Raw genomic sequence first — 21,534 nt, 5'->3', positions numbered from 1 at the left:
GCGAACAATATAATCCGCACACATCGAAGCGTCGTCACTTTCCTACTTTACCGCCTTCCTGTTCTCGAGCTCGACGTGTACAACCTTTCGATTTGATAGCTTACAAAGTTTTTCTCATGCGCAGTCAAACGCCGTGTGCAGGTATATGCGCGCTGCAAATGTCATACGGCCGCACCAGATGTCACGTGACGTTTATTCCATTGTTTCCAACGGTTCACCTGACCGGTATATACGCGGTGTGATACCGGTTGTACGTATGTTACGACCCGGCATGGCAGGCTGCTTTTGACGTATCGCTTGCTTTCGTAGGTACCGAACACTTGGATAATTACGATACTACCTGCACGCATGCGCTATGCTCACAGGATGATCGCTACCGAGTGATATCACGGTTAGGCTTCTCCTTTTTCCACCGTTTGCATAATATTCTGTAATTCGATAGTGCCCGAGGCCAGTTCAGCCATTAAAATTTTCACAGTTTTTCGAATATTCGAGAAACACTTATACAATACAAGAGCTTATTTAGAATTCGAAATTCATAGATTGATTGATTCATTTCGTAACCCTGCGATGGCGTATTTAACTCCTAATAGTGAACTCGCGCTGATAAACTGATCGCAGGAAATTTCCATCAAGCGGTCAATCAGCTCATGAATTTCATTCGAAATTTTCCTCATTAAATTTTCAAGGAAATGTTACGCAGTGTCATTTATTACCCAGAGCTGTTCAGCAGTAGCGTCACTAAGTATGCAGCCGGAATGCTTATACCTATTTTTAACTGTGAAAATTGCGTCTTTCATAATTAGTAGACATTAAATTTTCACGATTGGATAATCAACAAATGGTTTTACCTTTATTTTTACACCTGGCGTATGAGAACATACTGTCATTTATTGCTCATATTGACGGTATAATGCACAAATACATCGCGCGTCATCATCAATATTGATACACAATGTAGCTATATGTGTGAGTCATTATGCACGCGAACTGGAACACCTTCTGGTTTATACAATTTGTCATTTAAACTGAAATTCGATCGTGAAATCGAGTCTTGTCTTGTAAGTCGATCGTTGATCGAATCGGGATTTTCTTACATTACGATCTAAATACATTAATTATACATCGTATTGAAGTTAGTAAGGTTATCGTATCTATTCATGCTGCGGAAAAACCGTTATTTCGCAATTTTGGGTGAAATTCAGTAAACCGTAAGAAAACAAAACACACTTATATTTTGAAATCTTACTTCCTTCAACACCATTGTACAATTAAGAAAATAGTGATCTTTTCCCCAATATTACTAACTTCAGTCTCGTAATTATACAGCGTATATAGTAGAGGCGCATTGTGTCCTTTATACAGCAAGGAATAAGAGGCAGCTGAAAATCTTCGCCAAGTGATCGAATACGGAAAACCGACAGCTGGTTTATAGTTTGGCACATTATTTGCGCATTGTGCAGGGAACTGGCACATTCGTCATGTTCCGATCTTTCGATCGTGTGTATTGACTGCACGTTCTTTGGCTTTGATCCCAGCGTGTGTAATGACGGCAATAATACATACCTGTCGGTCTGAATATACCCGTGAATGGCGTTCTCATCGACAATAATTTTTTCACCTTCGTATAGAATTTTGCACAGCTCTTTCTCACGCTGTATCATAATTCTTAGTATAACGTGTACTCAGTATGTGTACGCTACATTCTTTGTACATTCATTTCTAAAGGTTATATTCCTTTACAATGGTTGGCGCAATAGGGAATCGGGAATCGAGATGTTGATCCGGGCGCTAGCTGGGTTATAGTATACGGATCACAGCTGTAACGAACTCGCGGTGAACCGCCGAGCTCGTTCAGGAACCTATGATAATATGCGACTTAGGAAAGTTCATCCACACGAACTCCAAGAGGTCTATTACACCGGTATTCACTTTGTAGATACCGGGCACGAGAGTGCATGCGTGGGTTACTGTGTGCTGACTAGACAACTGTTACAAACGTTCTCCTTACCGCTTTGTGCTGCGACGATTGGATCACTGCATCCAGAGCGAGAAGAACATGACATTTTTAAACGGCTACTCACCGATTAATTATCCCCGGTTGAAGGAGGTGAATTTTCTCTTATATTTGTTGAAGTGGAAAAGTTTACGGCGAACCGAATTTCGTGTTTTCGATATTTTTGTATTATAAGAAATTGGGCAACTGTCCGTGAAACACTTGATATTAATGTTCTCCAGAGTAATTTATAGGGAAAAAAATTTCTCGAGATACTTATCGCCATCTGGACAGCATATTATATAGCTCGTATAACTCGAATCCAGCATACCTATAACGTAATATGAATTTAGAACAGCGCAAAGTATATTTGTCGAGAGCTCGCAATCAGTCCGGAGTCTACTCATTTATCTGTATGCCGTACCCGTGCTTTGTAGGTACTTTGTAGCAGCACCTAAGACCCTTGTTTTTCCTCGTTACGCAGCCGCGTTTAACTGTAAGCAACTTTTCAACTCTATCGAGTTTTTTCAAGAAAGTGTAATAACTAGGGTAAGCTGACTCAACGAGACCGTGCAATTTTGGGTGTACGATAGCCTCAAGTTTTGCCCTTGCGAAGTCAATCCCGTAGCCAATCTCTATGTCAGTAAAAAACTAACGATGAATGGAATACGAAAAAGTGTTCTATATTTCACCAATTTCGTCTACATTCTCAGAAAAAGTATACAGCAATTCAGTTTCACGTGCTTTTCAACAGTTGCACTCAAAATGGGCGGTTTGCAGTTACAAGTTATAATCCGGAATAAAAACATGACTGGGAGAAAATTAGTATACTATTTAGGTGTTATTCGACTCTGATTCTCGCGAGTTATTGATATTTTCAAATGAAACAAGCTCACACCAATAAGACACTAACTATATAAATATTATTGTAGCTCGTATTTACTATCAGTGGTGTTTTTAAAAATCATTCACAATAGGCGAAATTTATAGAGATGTTACGACGATATTTAAAAAGTCGGTGGATACATAATATCATTATGACTACACATCTAAGCTTATAAATAAACATTTTTTTATTACAAATAAAATATTACCCATAGGCACGTGTGAATGATCTTACAACACTTGTTACAAAATATGATAGATAACTTTCCAATAACACATCATCTTCGATATGCGTATCCTCCAATACTAGCATGCCATGCACGAATCTACGTTTTTCTATGAAACAAAACCGATTCACATTCGCCTAAATGCTTTAGGTAATAGCATTCTTTCTAATTCACACAAATCAATTACAGTATAATACTTTGACTTGGTTTTATCATGAACAGTAGAGGTTGATCGAGGCTCCATCGTGTTCAGAGTGCAAATTCATTGAAATGCGTGAAAACACCTGAAAAACGAATTAGCGTATTCACACAAAGAACCTAACTGTTTCCCGATATCCTTGACCACCCGACCGAGGGGAAGCGAACGGTATCCAATGAATCTTCCACCCCGCAAAACAGAAGCAGAAATAAACTGTGATATCGAAGTAGCGTTGATTCGGACGGCGCAGATCCTGGTGACCGAGTAAGGGGGATCGTCCGAGACGGTAAGGTAGGTGATGATGTAGAACCTCGTTAGGGTTTCGACTGCACACTTCAGTTAACGTATACACATGTCTTCGCATACATACCTGGCTATTCCGGATAGCTGTAGGTATATTCGACGATGGAGTGGCGTCGCAGAAGTGACGATCGCGTAGACGCCTCGACACGGACAAGGTTCACAGACACGGACGCGTAGAATGGTAGTCGCGAGGCGTCTTCGCTCGTCGAATTCTCCGCTCCTCGGTCCCCTCGAGCGCTGCGGTTGAGCGACACGATCTATCTAGGCCTGCACAAAAGGTTCGTGGGTCCGTCCGTGGCGTTCGGCGGAGCGCCGCCATGTTGCGAACAAGGATTTGTCGGTAGTTGTCGGCAGTCGCCTGCTGACCGCGACGGAGTGAACGCGTCTTGACACGCTGGAGTAGGATATCGTACGATGTGCTAGTCGATGATATGCAGTACTACTGGAGAGGAGGAAGTGCACCGGTACTTGGTCTATTGAACCTGCTCAGTGACGTTTCCGTTCCCCGTCGGATAACCAAAGCGCGATAATAACCGTAGTAGTAACTCGATTTCCCCGAAATTCGTTTAAATAATAATCGAAGTACCTCCATGTCAGCAGCGAATTGTTTGTCTTTCTAAACCGGTACACCTGACAGACCAACTTCCGCAAGCTGGTGCGCCTTCCCGTTGCGAGTCGCGCGTGGCGCGCGCGTTGCAACCTCACAAAAATCAACTAGAACCAAACCAACCGGCTTAAAGTGTTGTTGTTTTCGTGCGGTGGTAGCGGTGATCACCCCGTCGTATTTAGCTCGTTTCTGTGTACCCTGTGTGTGCATGTGTCCTAGGCGCCTCGCTGCCGTGTTTCGAAGATACTGTTACTCGTATGGTGTGCGGTGAACAGGAGGTGCTGAGTGAGATGGCGGTGGCAGTGGTCGCCGATCCCGCTAGACAAAAAGACAGAGACAGAGACAGGAGGAAACACACAAGCGAGGCTCTCCCAACGGCGAAAAGGCGGAGCTCACCGTTCCTCGCCGTGCTTTTCGTCCTCCTCCAGGGTCTCGTGGGCCTTCAAGTCGCCGCCAAAAACACGGGTAAGATATCTCCTCGTCGTCGGCATCTTCGTATCTCGTTCCCGACTCTATGTTCCCGTAGCCTTCTCTACGAGGCTACAGGTGTTCGCTGTGGATGGCGGCACAGCTTGGCACGGGCCGGTACATCGGCTCACCGGTTGCTTCTTAACGCTTCTCTTTCTTCCGCCGCGATCTAAGTACGTGACACGAAAACCCGGTTCGAATGAAAAGATCGAACCGCCCTGCTCCGTTCGTTCGCTTTTCTTATCGAGTTTCAACAACTTCGATCGTCGATTGTCGACGGTCGGTTCCCGTGCAGTTACCGCAATTCTTTCTTGGCTACACATATTCGGGCGAAGTCCAAAATCGGGCCGTGTTTTATTTGCCACATTTTGAAAACGAAAGAATCGAAAGACTCGTCTGATTGGTCTGTATTCAGAAATCAGCCAATCAGCACCTCTGTCCAAACCTGTCCTTTCCGAAAGTTCGGAAATAAAACACACCCATGAACCTCTATTGTTTGGCTACGCGCATTCCGGCGAATCCCAAAGTCTTGAGATACCTTCTATTTGCCACATTTTGAAAACCGGTGAACCGAAAGACTCGTCTAATTGGTCAGTATTCAAACGTCAATGAAACGTAGCCACGAAGTTATGGGTATGCCTGTGTTTCTCGGCTTCCACGAACACCGAAAAGACATCACTAATTGTCCTGCCGTTGATGTGTCTGTATATTATTACCGTCAATAAGCACGCGGTAATTGTTCAACGGTCACTTTTAGAGGGCCAACATTTTTCCCTTGAAATTCGATATTTTTAGAAGTATAATTCATGTATGTAAATAATCAACACGTCCGGTGGGGTTTCCGAGTTACCTGCTGACTCCTAAAAGAATCAGGCCGGCCCTATGAAGGTTAATTAAGGGGATGATATACTCTTGTTCGAATGGCTGCATGATTTAAACTGAAGTTTGGCATTATTACGTCTACGTAATGAATCAGATTTTACACCTGACGTTTAGCGAATTCACAGATAGCAAAATTCGCCCTTTCTATTCGCATGGATTCAAATTTGAATAAATATTCTCGCTCCGTTGATTAAGTTGTGAAAAATATAATAAGAATGAAGTTGGTAACGTTACAGTAACAATGCGTGTTTAGGAGTAATCGTTACTTCGCATCTTTAGGATCGTCTGAAATTCGATAAACCATGACAAGCAAAACATAGTCGTATTTTTAAAAGCCAACTCTTTGAAAGTCATTCGGATATTGCACAGTAACGATTTTTTCTCTGATCGTTAACGTTACCAGTTTCAGCCACGCAAAATATAACTACTTACTGATTCGAAGTCGTTAATTTTTTTCAACGTCAAGACGACTGTGAAAGTATTGAGTTTACAAGCTATGAATATCTTTAGTGAGTATTATAATATTCACTGAATACCAGACAATTCTAAATTTGTAAAGCACCGAGTTTTTTTTCCAGAAATATATCGTTACGGCGACGTTACGAAGTTCAACCTTATTCAGTTTAACATTAATATACATATATCAAGCGCTATTCCACAATATCTCAATTGTTGAACGATAAATGGAAATTCTATTTTATTATTCCGTTCGTGATCGTCTCAAGGTTATACCGAAGTCCCTCGCATTATGGACTATTTTGAATTGTATTTTGATAACGGTATGCCTAAATACCTACATATATGTGAACCGGACCTGACGCTTTATAGTAAAAATCAGTGATTGTAATGATCGTAATTTCAGTCTGGTTAGGTGGTTCATGTCTACGGAAATCGTTTATCCAACCGTGAATCTGAGATTGTCGAATTTCGGTATGACCCGAATCTTATGTGGGTGTTGACTGGCAGAAAACGCAACAAAACATACGCGCAATATTCAATGTCAGTAACTCTGAAGTATCGAAAGTCGAAGGTATCAAAACTTTACTTTTTTCTTTTAATCTTTTTTGTTTTGTCTTCGTACGAATCTTCGAAAAGATTTTAAATCGAAATAACTAAAGAAAAGGAAAACGTGGAAACATATATTATACTCGGGTATGCTGTGTTGATTTTATTAGCATAAATATACGTATGCTGCATGTTATTATGACTTGCCGACGCGAAGTACGTTTGATAATTCAAGCGCCGATTCCTCGACATTTTTTTTTTTTCTTTTATCTTCATCGCCCTCTTCGTCTTCGTTTTATCTTTTTTTCAATTTTACTTTACTACCTGCCGACGCGGGTCAACGTCTATATACACAACTATAATATTTTGTGTGTATTATTACTGTCACGATAGCGGCAGGTATGGTAAACAAGCACCGAAATACGACTCAGTCGAGTCTACGGAAATTCCGTGGATGGCATTATAATATAATAAAGGTGTCAACCATAAACTAAATATTCGCACACGTTTCGCGCATATATGTATATGATGCATGTATAAACTATGTGCAAATACATTTAAGATTCGCGACGACTTTTTGTGTTGTTATCTTAATTTTTTTTTTCTCTTACCTTTCTCAGTCTGCGCAAGCCAATACCGATTACAGCTTTCTCTCTTTCTCCCCCACTCTCTCTATCTCTCTTTCTCGTTTCCCTATCCCTCCGCAAGTTAATGGCTGTAAATAAATATTACTTAAGTACACCGTAATGGTCGTTAATGGCTCCGACTTCCGGCTTTGGGAATACAACTAAAATTCGGTTAGACTTTGTACAAATTATTGGTCATACACATCTACATCCACGGGTCGAATCTCATACATTATTGTGTTACATAATTTTCTGAGATTATAATCGTATATTTAGCCTCTATACCGAAAACATCGCGCCGGTTTATTCGAGTTTCGTATAAAATAACAGTATAATATAAATGCCAGAATGGTTGTGAATCTCCAAAGTAGCAGGTATGTATGTTTTTATAAACGGTAAGAAGTAAATTAAAAACCTGTATAGCAAAAAGAAAAGAACTCTAAATAATGGAAACATTTCGTGCCTGACAATCAATTTGTTTTGCATCTTTCTTGTTCTTACCACTTCAGCTTGCTCGCATCTATTCAAGTCTTTGGTATTATGTTTAGTAACCATCCGATGTTTACGAGATTGAAATTAGTAACGAAACATTGGGTAAACAATCACGATTTTCTTATTTTCAAAATTACTTTGATGGAATTTAAGATTTTAAAATACGAGTATGTTTTGTTTGATTACGGTATTCTAAATTCAAACAATTGTAAAATTGCGAAATAACGGTTTTCCCTCGGCAGCATGAATCGATACATTAACGTTACTAAGTTCAACATGATCCGATGTAGACACAATTTAGGGAAATTTTTGCCAAGTAATTACTGCGCAGGTAGGTAGGTTTCAGTAATCGTCGACTAATTAACACAAAAATATAATACGATTTTGTTGCTTCTTATTTTTTTACATTTACTTATTCTTCTCCTCCTTCTTCTTCTTCTTCTTCTTCTTCTTCTTCTTCTTCTGTGTATTTTAATGACAGCATTTTTCATCTCATAGCCATAGGCAAGCAGGCGGATCTTAATTATGTTGTAATTACACAGACCTGCGATGGTTTTCCCCCCACAAAATCGAGAAGTAATTTCGGTGGGTATTAGATACGAATCTGTGAAAAAAATAATGAAAAAATTCTACCACGTAAATTTTCTGAGAATTTTTTTTATCTGTTCTCTCAGTACTACTTGAGTTGACTTCTAATTTCTTTGTTAAATATAAGTATGTATTAACGAGAGTTTTGACATTTAAATATTCATCCACCCTCACTGGTTGTTGTTTATGGTGATTTTGAGCATATGTTGAGCTACGTAAGTAAAAGAGAAAAAGATTGAACAGGAGTTTTGAAGAAAGGAGAAAAAGATATCATAAGTCTTTTTGATTTATCCAGTCTCCTTGGTCTTGCTTAAAACTAATACCGTTCATTTTCTACCTAAGCATTACAACGAGAGAGATGCGTCTAGTTTCAAAGTTGGAGTAAATTGACCAGTTTTCAAACCGGAGAACTGTGCAATGTTACACAAATTGATGTTTCACACAAAAATAAGAGTTTTCGCAAAAATTTACTCGCGTTGCGTAACAGAATATTACCCCATCAAGATAATCTCAAATCGTTGTTGATAATACGCGTGTCATGACAGAGGTCGAAATTTACGATTTTAATTTTGCAGTCACTTCATTGCCGTATCAAAGTCGTGATAAAAAAAAAAAAAAAAAAAAAGAAACGAATGAATCAAGACAAAAAGATAAAGTGAAAGGAAATTATTAATGTGTTCCAAAAAATTGACGATATACTGATATTGATACAATATACGTATAAAATTGTAATAAATTTTCTTGTTATTCTGTATCAGAGTATATGTGTGATTGTTTGTACATCTTTATCCGATAATTAGACATTGAACGTACCTATGTATGTATATCACTGCTTCCGAGAATTCGTGCTGCCAGAGCAGTTTTTGTTATTATTCTTTTGAGTGAATGCACCTAAATCAAACAAACATTGTATATTTATCTATGGCAAACAAATATAAGATATATAGCAAGAATATACTTGAAATTCGATAATACGTCTCTTTATTTGTAACTAAGAACGTGTGTGTGTGTGTCTGTGCGTGCCCGATGTTATTCCATTTAATTTTTTCTTTCTTTCTTTACTTTTTTTTATAGGTTTCTTTTTTATTAGGTACGTGAATAAATCGACTATCCGAGAGATATTTTACAGTTGGGTTACATGATGCTTTTTCTTAAAGTTCCGTCTATCTGTCTGCTATTGATTCGTTGTACAAGAATAATTTGATCGGACATTTTTTTTCGCTACATGAGCGCATTTTATATTATTTACTGGGAACGTATTTTTAGCCTGTTTCTTTTTTTATAGTTCGTTACTTTAATATCTATGTTTGTGCCGAGTTACACTTCGTGCTATTATTATTTTCGTTGGACAGTATTGATGATGCGAACAAAACAACGATTAATCGGAGAAACATCGCGTGACGATAATATACGTATTAGTAATTACATATGACGATTTTATGCCGTACGTAAAGGGAAAAGCGTTGTGTTATAAATACATTATGTACGTATTTTCCTATGTGTCTTACAATTCGATAATGCATAGTGAAGAGAAAAAGAATGCACATAAGGAAATGGCTACGGATGTACAACATAAACTGTGAGGAATATTACATTATCTAACAAGGGAATAAAGTCAAAGATTATTCCCTTGGGTAAATTTACTGCCCTAGCGAAGCGAGCAGGACAAGCGCCAACTCTAGGCCGCATCCAGGAATCATACTATAGTAAATTGAATAAATTGAATAGCGCGCGATTCGCCTTACTTCCTGTTACACATTTCCGTTACATTCACGAAATTAGTCTTACCAAATGCCACGTACCGAGAGCTAAGATGTTACACATTAATTTGCGGGAAATATGATTTCATGATCTCATATTTCCCGCAAATGCGTTAAGCGCTACTTTCGTCCCCCTTTTAGGTAAAAAAAAAAAAAAAAAAGTCAACATTACGGTTGAGTCGGGAATAAAAAAAATTTGCATACATTTATAAACGAAATGTAACTTATATACAGTCACGGATGCAAAAAATGTTGTTTTACCGATTAACCACGTGTTTTACGCGATGAAACGTCGACGTTACAGAGCCGTGACAAACAAACGTGACGACTTTACGTTGTTCTTATCGCGGTGAAACGTTTCATTTTCTCCATTCTCATCGTTCCTGACAGTTTTATGTATATGTTTGCTTGGCTGACAATGTTTAAAAATGATAATAATAATGCCATTATCTGAATCTGAAATCAGATTTCAAAAATTCAAGATTATGGATGCAATATGGCGGACGAAAATTTCAAATTTGATCGAATACGGTCAAAAAACTCTATGCAAAGGTTTTCGGGGTCGCTGATTGAATTCGGCGTACTGAATTTTTAAAATCCGTTTTCATATTCGTAAGCAGTCATCCCAAAAACACATCATTTATGTAAAATATAAAATCAATGGATATAAAATAGGTGGTAAGAATACTTACCAATATGACTCAAAATGTCAATGTAATAATAAGGATAAGTCACTGTAGAGATAGGATTTAGTACAAGATGATAAAAAAATACAGAGAGAAGGTCTATTTTGAAAGAATATTTCATATATTATTGCACTATGATATCTTCTCTTGAAACCGTATGACGGTACGGTGCAAAGATGCATGAGGTATAATTTTGTCGTTTCTGTTTACGCAGCGTTTATTCCTATTGTTTTATTTTTCTTTTCAATACACTGTAAAAAAATTATATCCGCGGTGAAATCTCTGCCGAAAAAATTTGTAGATGATTTTGATTGTTAAATTACATCACGTGTAATATTTTACTGCAAGAAAAATAAAGAGGGAAATTTTCATAACAATATGTAAAATGTTTCATATCACATGCAAAAATTGGCGAATTCGATATACCAATTTACCTTTTTATAATATTATACATATGTATGTAATGCGTTACATGCGTTATCTGTTGTATAGTATACACAATTCTGATAAAGAAGATTCTTGAATCAACGTAAGTTGTAGCTGATGCATGATTATGTGAGAAAAAGAGATGAAATTCATTTTGAAATGTTTGTGTTTCGCTGGTTTTTATCCCCCCCCCCTATATTTGGACGTCACTGTTCATCAACGTTGCTTGATTCAGCTTGTGAGGCACGTATAATAGGTGCAATAAGAATATATCTAAACACGATAACTTTATACCATGTTATATTTATATAATAATAATAATAATAATAATAATAATAATAATAATAATAATAATAATATATACAATGTGAGGTATACGTATACTTTGCATGATGTGCGCGCACCGAATTACAGCAGCGAAATTGCACGGAAAATTATTTGCCGTTTGTAATATAGGTATTTAAGGTATCTAGATATTATGTATAGAGACGGACAATTACGTTAATGTATGTGTACATAGAAATGAGTACTTTATAGGTATGGTAAATCCTTTTGTATTTCTTCATTGTAACGTACAAGACTAGTATAGGTACTTTCACGTACGTTATCGACTTGACAAGTAACATTCATTTAGTGCCGAATATTAGTATTATTTTCCCTTGGATTTTCAAATATACTAAATTGCACTTTTCTTACGACGTGTGACACTATTATTATTAGTATTCCCATTAATAATATGTTAACGATGGAAATTTGCATAACTCCGAATAGCTGGACGATGCCTTTCAATTTTAATAATCTTAAAATCTGCAGACCAGATGAAAAAATTATTTATTACATTTTTTTGTCTACGCGAGGCTTTTTATTACCGACCTCCTCATAAATTCTATGGGTTATGTAATGACGTAAAATTTTTAATTTGCACACTTAAAATATCCCCAGCAAATATTCAAGTATTCGGTACAATCATGATTGAGAAATTATTACACCCAATTACTCCGAAAATTTTTCCCGGATTAACGAGCGTTAAAACACATGATTATCTACTTACTACTGCAGGCTGTAATGTAATCTTTATGCGAAGTAACATACTTTTATGAAACTGCATGAAATTGCATTCAAACTCCTAGTTCTTCAGTTTATTGATCGAAAATGTGCAAATAAACACAAAGTTTTATATATATTAGTGCACAGAGATAGATGTATACGTAGATAAGAAACCTTTGGTTTCACAGTTTTGTACAGACTTCGTTCGATTTGACAAGCGTTCGTGCAATGCCAATGGATTTGATGCGCCAGAAATAGTATAAAATTCAAACACGTCCCATTTGCGAATTTGATTTATTCGCAAACCGAAGAAACGAGTTATCTAAAGTCGGTAAGATTTCAGAATTGATTACTTATTTTTTACAAATAGTCGTTCTTGTCAAAAAAACAAAAAATAATGGAAGGAGAGATAAATTAACGTGAGTCGAAAACTATCCTGCAGTTTTTTTTATTCAACCCAAAGTCCACAGCGAGGTGGAAAAAATGCAGGATTTCAAGGAAGATGACGAAGCCGAAAGGCAGATGAGTGATCTTATCGCGATCTCCTCAGCTCCTTAACCCCTTGAATATACATACCTATATGAGCTAAAGAACTATTTTGGGAAGCCGTTTATTTAATTAGCCTGAACGAGAGGCACAGCGTATAAGTCAAAGTTACATAGCGACCGGTACTCCTAAGGAGGAGAGAGAACCATCATCCATCCACCCTACCACCTATACGTAGATCGGTACCTTCGCAAAGTAAACTCTTCTTATACGACGACAAGACCGTCGCGTCTGCTCTAACAACGATTGAACAAAAGCGCACCACGAAAGTATAGAAAGAAAAGAGTGAGGATGAGGAGAGGAGAGGCGATGAAATGAAAGGTTGCGTCGGTGTGTCTGCCGGTTAATAGAGATAATGACAACTAAATTAAGAAATCAAAGAAAGTCTCGCAACCGCGTCAAACCGAATTCATGCTGCACTTAGCATACAATGCGGATACTTTTATTGATCGAGGCTACATGTCACTCATGGTTGGACAAGTGATGCGACCCGGTCATCCGTCCGTCGCTCAAGTTCATTTCGTGGGTTCATTTGTCAAGTTTACAATGAAGGTGAAACAGCAGCTGTTTGCGAAGCCATTTCAAAGAGCACGTTTAACGCATCTAATGCGATGCGTGTAGTGCGGCTTAGACGACTCATGGGGAGGCAATCGGTTATACATTTCTTATTCTCCTGTTCCGACCTTGTGTATAACATCTTGTTATTGTACCTGAATAATCATTCTGCACAAACCAGGATTAGGACGCAGTCGTGAGTAAGAATGTTTTTTAACCCTTTGCGGCACAGCGTCGCACATGTGTGACACCATTTTTTAATGGGTTGTTTAAGATTTTCATTTAATTTTTGAGATATCGTCGTCATTTTTTTATTTTTTTTTATTTGCATAATTGGACCTGCAGCATGTCAATGTAGATGTTTTAGGAGGGATTGTGATGATTCTGCGAATATAGTGAGCGCTATATATAAACAAAGTATCGACAATGCCTGTTTTTACAGAATAAATGTAATTGGGGGAAGATTATGGGGACTGAAAAAGTGGAACTCTGTAATCTTGGGTTTTCGAGTTTGCTGAAAACAAATGCGGCGTCAGAATTTTAAAATTCAATACGCGGAATGCATATTGTCCATTTTTCACAAAATGCTTAGATGAATCTCGCTCTTTTCGTTATCCGGAACTAACGACGAGGACTTAGCAAGATTGTAGTTCCATCTTTGTTTTATTTTTGGTTCTTTGTCCTTTTAGGATTTTTTCTTTTTTGTTTGGAGTCGTTTTTTGGTCGCTTTTGTTTTTTAATTGTTTTCAATTTTTTTTCTCAATTTTTTTCCCAATTACGAAAGTTATATTAACAATTTGTTGGAAGATAAGTTAGGTATGGAATTCTGCGAAGTAATTGTGATTCGTTGCAATACACAGTGGAACATCACATGTTTCGCAAAAAATCAAAAGGAACCAAAAAAAAAGATGAAGATCAAAAATCATTAAAAATATACAGAATGCATTCCGCATATTGTATTTTGTAATTCCGATGCTGGTTTCGTTTTCAGCTATCGTAATAACCCCCAGGTAACAAATTTCAAACGAAAAGGATCAATTTTTATATTTTGACGAAGAAAAATATCCGTGGATTTAGCCTGCAGATATTCTTCTTCCGAATCCTTGTCGTTACGTCAAAAGTTCGTTGAACGCCTTATCGAACAGAGTATCAAAGTTGGGAATCATGTTCAGTATTATTGATCAACAATTAATATAATGCATCGGTGCGAACAATTACGAAATGTCAAATGTGAAATTACATCTTGTACAAAAAAAAATGTATAATTTTAATCTCTCGACACTGAAACCATGTATTATTACACTCTCAAATCATTTCAAACTCTGTATAATAATTCATTCATCCCGGCAATCACGTATTATTAATAATTGTATGTATGTGCGCGCATTGTGCACTCGACTATAGCCTGCTCGGTTACATGTATCCAATTAACTGAATTCCAATGTTCCATGAAAGATATCACGTTATATTCGTTATCGGTATAACATCCGTATTCTAGTGTATTTCTTTTTTTTTTATCAAGTTACAAGTTACGCGTTTTGAAGACCATACTGTGAAACGGATTTTTTTATTCAGTAGTCGTTTCAATATCACCATTCGTTGATCGTATCACAATAAATAGCGGTTCGTGTTACAAAACTAAATATTCAACGACGGCAGCACGATTTATTTTGAACGAATTATCAATATATCTATTTTTTTCCCATTATATTTGTGTATCATTAAACTGGTCTTCGTACAGCTTTCGAGCATAACAAATTGTCATGAACAATCAAAGTATGGTACCTACGTCTTACAAGAAAATGACTAAACCTTGTCGATTTTCGGCCAACTAACCAACCTCTTCAATTAAATATCATAGTAATTGCAACCAGCATCGATTCGCTGCAAGGATCCACCCAGCACCGAATAAAACATGTCTTGGCGTACGAAGTATGCCTGTACACTTGACCGCGATCATTCTGTGGCAACTGATTTTCTCGACGAAACGCTTACGTTGACAATGCAGAATCAGACCGCAGCGCCACCGCTGCCCCCTAAATTATTTGGTTAGATTCGACGGTCATTGGTTATGTTTTCTCTACACGAATCGAGACCATCGAATTTTGTATTTTTTGGTCGTATTTGACCCGCATGGGTTACGTTAAGTTTATAAAGATTACGCCTGTATCGCGGCCGGCCGGGGGTGGCGCTGCGAGCTGATTTTGCATTGCCAACATGACAAAAAATTATCCCTCTCACAATCACTGCCGCCAGGTGTATCCCTATCGGGCATACAACCGACCGAGCAAATCCGGACAGCAGTAGCAACAGCAGGCCAAGAGCAGCGGCTTGGCTCAGGTAGAGGGACAGCAGTAGGCGGACTTTCGGTCGTTCACCTCGACTAGCGGACGGCCGTATAGCGGGACTACGACTCGAATGGGCCCGGCTAACCGATGGGACCGCGACCCACGTGCACCGGTGTACCACTCTCTACCTACCGATATACCTTTACCTTTACGTGCCCTCCTCGTCGTCGTACTCCTGACTCAATTAACCGGGGAAGGATGTAAGCGTTGCCAACGAATCACAGCACCGATTATTCGATACCCATCGTTCTTCGTCGGTCAAATTTAATTCATAAAGATATTTTTTCGCCAGCGGAGAGTGGGAGAAAATCCAGTTTTGCGGTCAAAAATTTTATTTAACTCGAACCGAGCAATGAATTTTCTCGAAACTGCGTGACCAATTGTTTTTGAGATCGCTGATTCCGAATCTGAGGACAAATTTTGAAAATTCAAAATTGCGGATCAAATATGGTACTCAAAAAATCTAAAAATTATGATTTTGGTCTCAGCATTTCGTGTCCAGGAGTTTTCGGGGTCGCTGATCAGGAATTTGAGGTTAGATTTCCAAAATACAAAATTGCCGACGGATTGATTCTAACTTGGTATACGGCGGTCTTTGTGGTCGGAAACGCTGAATCTATCTCCGAACATGAAAATGAACTGATGATGGGTGGTAATATGATGATGACGATGATGAATATTACGCGTGACAAACAAGACGCAAAGGAATAATTTCATTTACCAGGTTTCAATGATTGAATCTTTGGTATATAACTGGAAATCAGATACTTGCGAATTAATTTACAACTGTCAGGAGCAGCACCGATTGCAGCTTATTGTTTCCTAAAAAGCTTGTTAACTGTACTCTATGCTTTTAAATAATGTGGGCGCGAAGTAATTACGTGATACCTACATATTCGCAAAGTATACGAGTAAGTAATGTGTCATTTTTCCGGATCGTCATAGACTACAAATTCAGACTTGCAGAAATTCTGTTGGTGGATCAGCGACATTTAATCGGGAATGTTACTAATTGTAAAATAGTTGGGCAACTTCGAATAAATTCGGTCGAAATTGCAGCGTTATTAAAGCTTGCGAAAAGAGATGCTGTTCGTTTTCCAAGTCGGCAATATATTACAACTCATGCAGATGAATGTGATGAAGAAAAATATGCTCAAATGGGAACGTCGCGTCGTCGTCGAGCACAATTTAATGTTATTGGGCAAATTTCAAAGAATGCCAATAACTATGGAAACTGAAGAAATGGAATATATTGTTTGTATCAGATGTATGCAGAGAATTATATACAAAATTAAATCCTTTCGAACGTAATATTAATTCTTATGTAGAAAGAAGAGAGATAATAAACTGGAATGAATGAAGAATAGAAAAATTCAGGTTATTAATTGAAAACGCGATTCAAATTACAAAAATTTTTAAGCAACATAATGTTTCCCAAATATTCGATCTGTCGCACAGTAATGCACATATTATAGAAATTAACGTACAACTGTTGTTACGGTAAATTATAATCGCATCTGCGTGATATGAAGAAAAAAAAAAATGAAACTCTGATTCTTAGTATACTCTTTCAACTTTTTATCGCTTCAGTGCATTTCTTTTATTTCCCCCTATTTTGAGTAAGGATGAAAAAATTGAACAGAAAGACTTGAGCAGAAAAGAAAAAAAGAATGATTATAACTAAACATTTACCGTTCATATTTACGTACCATGATAACATATATATATCAGTGTTTAATATACATTTCCGAATATGCTCATGGTTATCATCGTCTTATCTGAGTGTTCTTCGTATCTGCATATAAATTTGTATGCTTTCTGTGCACGTTAAAATTTTGGCGATGCATACCTACGACACAACAGTTTTTTCATTATTTTAAATAATCGCGATTAAATGATACTGAATTTTCCTCGAATTCGCTCTTCTTCTGTTTTTTCGTCGTACCTCAACCTTATCTTATCTTATCTTTGATCTAATATTTGACCTTTTCATTACTCACTTTGCCCCATAACTATCCCGCCTCCTGTAAATTCATTCTGTAATGTTTATTATCTGTGACGTCGACGTTAATTTTTAAAAGTTTGCGAGTTAATACAAAATATGATAAACATTTTTTTAATTAGAAAAATGGAATGCAAATGAAAGGGTGGGGGGCTTAAAAAAATCAATTATCACAGCTTGCCAAAATATAAATTGAGACGTTGAAAATTCCGTACTGTCTGCGCGAGTATGTCAAAAGATCCTGCATATGGCGAGTTTTATAAGATAATTGTGGCACACACACACACACACGCTTGTAAATTATCTTATAATGTATGCACGCGTCTCTTGTACCGTTTCTCATATTACACAGACATGATATACTCGTACTCGTCTCGTTTTGGCGATGATAATTATCTGTATCACACCGCATGTCACGCGCGATTAAAGAGACTTTAATGGGGTTATCGGAGTGTATGTTTCACTTTGTTTCTCTCCCTCTCTCGACAATTTGCTTTATGTGTATAAAATAATTACAGATAATCGGTGGCTTTTTACCGCTATATGAAGTTAATTTCGTTTTAAAAAATATTACGAAAATATTACCTAGAAGACATTTTTAATTAATCGAAATATTGACTTAATCATAACGTCAGAATTTTTCATAATTTTTCATTCTTGTCGGAAATACCATAAATTTCGAATGTTACATATTTTAGCTCAAGTTTTTCAAGAAATTCACAGAAAATTATACAATATACAAGAAGCTTTACAGGTGAGAGAGGAAAAATGGTATATTGTGCAACGAGTGGGAAAAAGTCACGATTCCGAGTGAGTGTAAAGTTAGCGGATATCATACAAATTCAGAATCGTCATTGTCGACGAGTTGCACACGATATTTTACACAATGAAAATGTAAAATTAGGCAATTTTGGGCCGCCTGCTGAAAATGAACAAAAGACTTCATTTCTCAATGAATGACGTACGCGTTGGGAAATAGCAAACCATTTCCCCGCCAGTGGCAAAATATTTTCTCACTTGTGGGTAAAAATTGTTTGTGTGGAGAAATGCTTCGCTGTTTCCCAACGCGCGCGTCATTTATTGTGAAATAGCGTTTTTCTTCATTTTCAGCAGAAAACATGAAAAAAATATTTCGCCTCCAAACGAAACACCCTGATATGTGCAGAGCTGTACATACATGCACTTCCATCTATCTTTTTCTTGGGTGAAAGCTTAAGTTTCTCACGAGAAGGTACATCGCGAGTCAGCGAGAGAGCCTGTCTCCTTATTTCGCCCAGTTCTCTTTTTCTCCCACGGGGTTCAACAGTTATTACACGCTCCTTATTCTTCTTTCTCCCTCTCCTATTTACCTCTTATCCTCACCGCAGCAGCGAGAGGAGACTGTCTCTGCTGTTTCACCATCTATTCACAGACAAATGGAACTAACTCCTATTTTCCTTATGTCTCTGTTACACGCAAGAGTTACTACAGCTGCCCTTTATCCTCCCCTCCTTCCTATTTTCACATTCGATTCCATTTTCCCTCGTACAATTTTCGTCGAGGAATTTTCGAGCCTTTGGGCTTGGAATAAAAAAAAAGTAACAGACAATCGGTTCCGGGACGATGGCAGGGAATTTAATTTCAAATTAATTTTTTTTTTTTTATCAATTTTTTTATCCCGAGTATCGATTACGGGTTATTTTGCATTCATTTTTTTCTCTCTTACATTTTTTCGAAGGATGCATTGCACAACGGAAATATTGTCATGTTTTTCTTGAAAAATTCGATTATATCCCGTTGATGTGGAGCAATTTTAGAACTGTAATGAATTATGAAAACAAAGAATCGATTAGTTGAAACTTTTTTTTTTCACATCATAATGTTCTTTTACCTTTTTTTATCATACAATTCGGTAACCGTGTCGAATTATTATTGTATAAATTATGAATAATGAACTTGAGATTTATTTGCAAAAATTAATATGTTATAATTATGCAAAATCTGTCTTGTAGACGGTTTGCGGAGAACGCATCATCATATGAAGTAATTTGCTGTGATTTTTGAAAAATTAAAATATTGACTTTGTGAAAATGGCCAAAAATTGACAAATTTTCAATGTGTAAGCAAGACACCTCGTTGAAAAAGTTTATTTTATAAACTTATATAATTGCATTAAAATATTATACAATCTGTACAATACACACGGAATTCAAAATTTTTATCGAAAAGTCGCGCAAAATTTTATATAAAAATTCTTACCTTATTTCATCACGCGTATCATATTAATTTACGACTGTGCGAAATCATCTCGACGAAAGAACCGTTTTTCAATACAATATGTCTCTCTTCCTCTTTCTTGATTTACTTTTCCCGTTTCCCTTGTGTCTATGTATAGCAAGAAGCCTGCAGCTGCAGCTATTTTCTTAATGCATGTACCTGTGCATTCTTATACTGGTATAAAGGCAGTTATATTTTTCACGTATATATATATAGTATACATATTTTCCCACGAATTTCACCGTGCTCGAAAGACGAAGAGAAAGAAAAAAAGAAAAAAAAATTGAAAACATATTGATAAAAAGCAACAGACAATTACACAGTACAGGTTGAATTGTAGAATAATGCATCGTTCTGGGTGCAGGTACGACATAAATACACTCTCACGATGTGTTCGCAGGTGTGAGAGTTTCTGCTGCCTTTGCATGCACACGACGCGGTTGTAAAGCGCCTTTCACCAAGCGAGATTACCGTATTAGAAAGACTTCACCGTACATTATAATTAAAAATATACGCAGGACGAGAAGAAAATTAATTTTTTACGTATAACGGATCCATGTAGTAGAGAATTTTCGTATTTATTCGCTGATTCTCGAAACAAAAATTCATCAATAGAAGTATATAATACTATATAAATTAATATCTAATCGATTTCGTTGAATTTAATTTCATTTCATCGTCCATTTTTCCAGACGAAAAAGTTCAATTCATTTCATTTCATTTCAATTTACTCTTCTGTGCTACCTTTTTTTTTCTAATAAAAGCCATCAGACTTCTTTGTATAATTATTTCGGTCTGTTTTATGATCATTATTCGGGCAATTGAATGCATGCGCTATAACAGCCTGTCATTGCAATATCGACGAATCGTTTCTGCACGGAATTCGCTGATACCATCACGTTACTATTAATAAGCATAAATTCAAAGACGTGTAACGGTTACAGCAATAATAGCATGTGACGTATGTAGGTAAAATTTTTAAAAATCCATTGTACATATTTGGCATATACATATAGATGTACGTATTGTATGTACATATTCTACAATATGACGTACGTAGGTGGGCTGCAGCAGCTATACCTATATAATATCGTAAAAATTTTCAGCGACGTCGAATGTCTGCAGGGTCGCTGAACTCCTCGAATCGCATTTACGATTGCGACAATAATCGTCCATTTAGCAGCTGTAGAATGCAAATTTGGGTATCGTGAATTTAATCAGCGGTAGGTGTATAGTATCGTCGATGATTATTGTTTGTACGTTGCGTGTATTTCAACGATTCGTTAACAATTCATAATAGTTTACGCAGGTTTACTTAGGGCAGACACACGAAATTTTTCAGATCCTATAAATCAGAGTGAAATTATTTTACACCTAGATTCTTCGTTAAGAAACAATCCAACGGGTCACTCGTATCTGAAGTCAAAAGTTTTAACAGTATAAAGTAAAATGTTATACAAACTCTGAGTCTGTGGTGACGATATGTATGTATGTATGTATATAATAGACGGAGAAAAATCGTACACTGAGAAAAATTTCGTTTGTTACAGTAACTAGAAAAATTCAGTAACACAGATATCGTTGAAAAAACTGTTTGAATATTGTTGGGATTACGAAAAACGAGGTACGC

The 21,534-nt window shown here is 37.1% G+C and overlaps 1 protein-coding gene across 2 annotated transcripts in view; it reads left to right on the top strand.

Annotated features, from left to right (window-relative positions):
* The first annotated feature begins 3,922 nt into the window (after positions 1-3,922).
* The window catches only part of mgl (low-density lipoprotein receptor-related protein megalin), a 59,765-nt gene continuing 42,153 nt past the window's right edge, over positions 3,923-21,534 (top strand). The window contains exon 1 of one of the 2 annotated variants that reach the window (XM_046615593.2): positions 3,923-4,682. In XM_046615593.2, coding sequence (XP_046471549.1) covers positions 4,475-4,682 — 208 coding nt within the window. In that variant the 5' untranslated portion in view covers positions 3,923-4,474. The remainder of the gene's footprint in view (positions 4,683-21,534) is intronic. The other variant, XM_046615592.2, reaches the window with a different exon arrangement.

The sequence above is a fragment of the Neodiprion pinetum genome, chromosome 3 (genome assembly GCF_021155775.2).
Source record: "Neodiprion pinetum isolate iyNeoPine1 chromosome 3, iyNeoPine1.2, whole genome shotgun sequence".
Taxonomy (NCBI): domain Eukaryota; kingdom Metazoa; phylum Arthropoda; class Insecta; order Hymenoptera; family Diprionidae; genus Neodiprion; species Neodiprion pinetum.
This window is presented reverse-complemented; position numbering and strand designations above follow the sequence as displayed.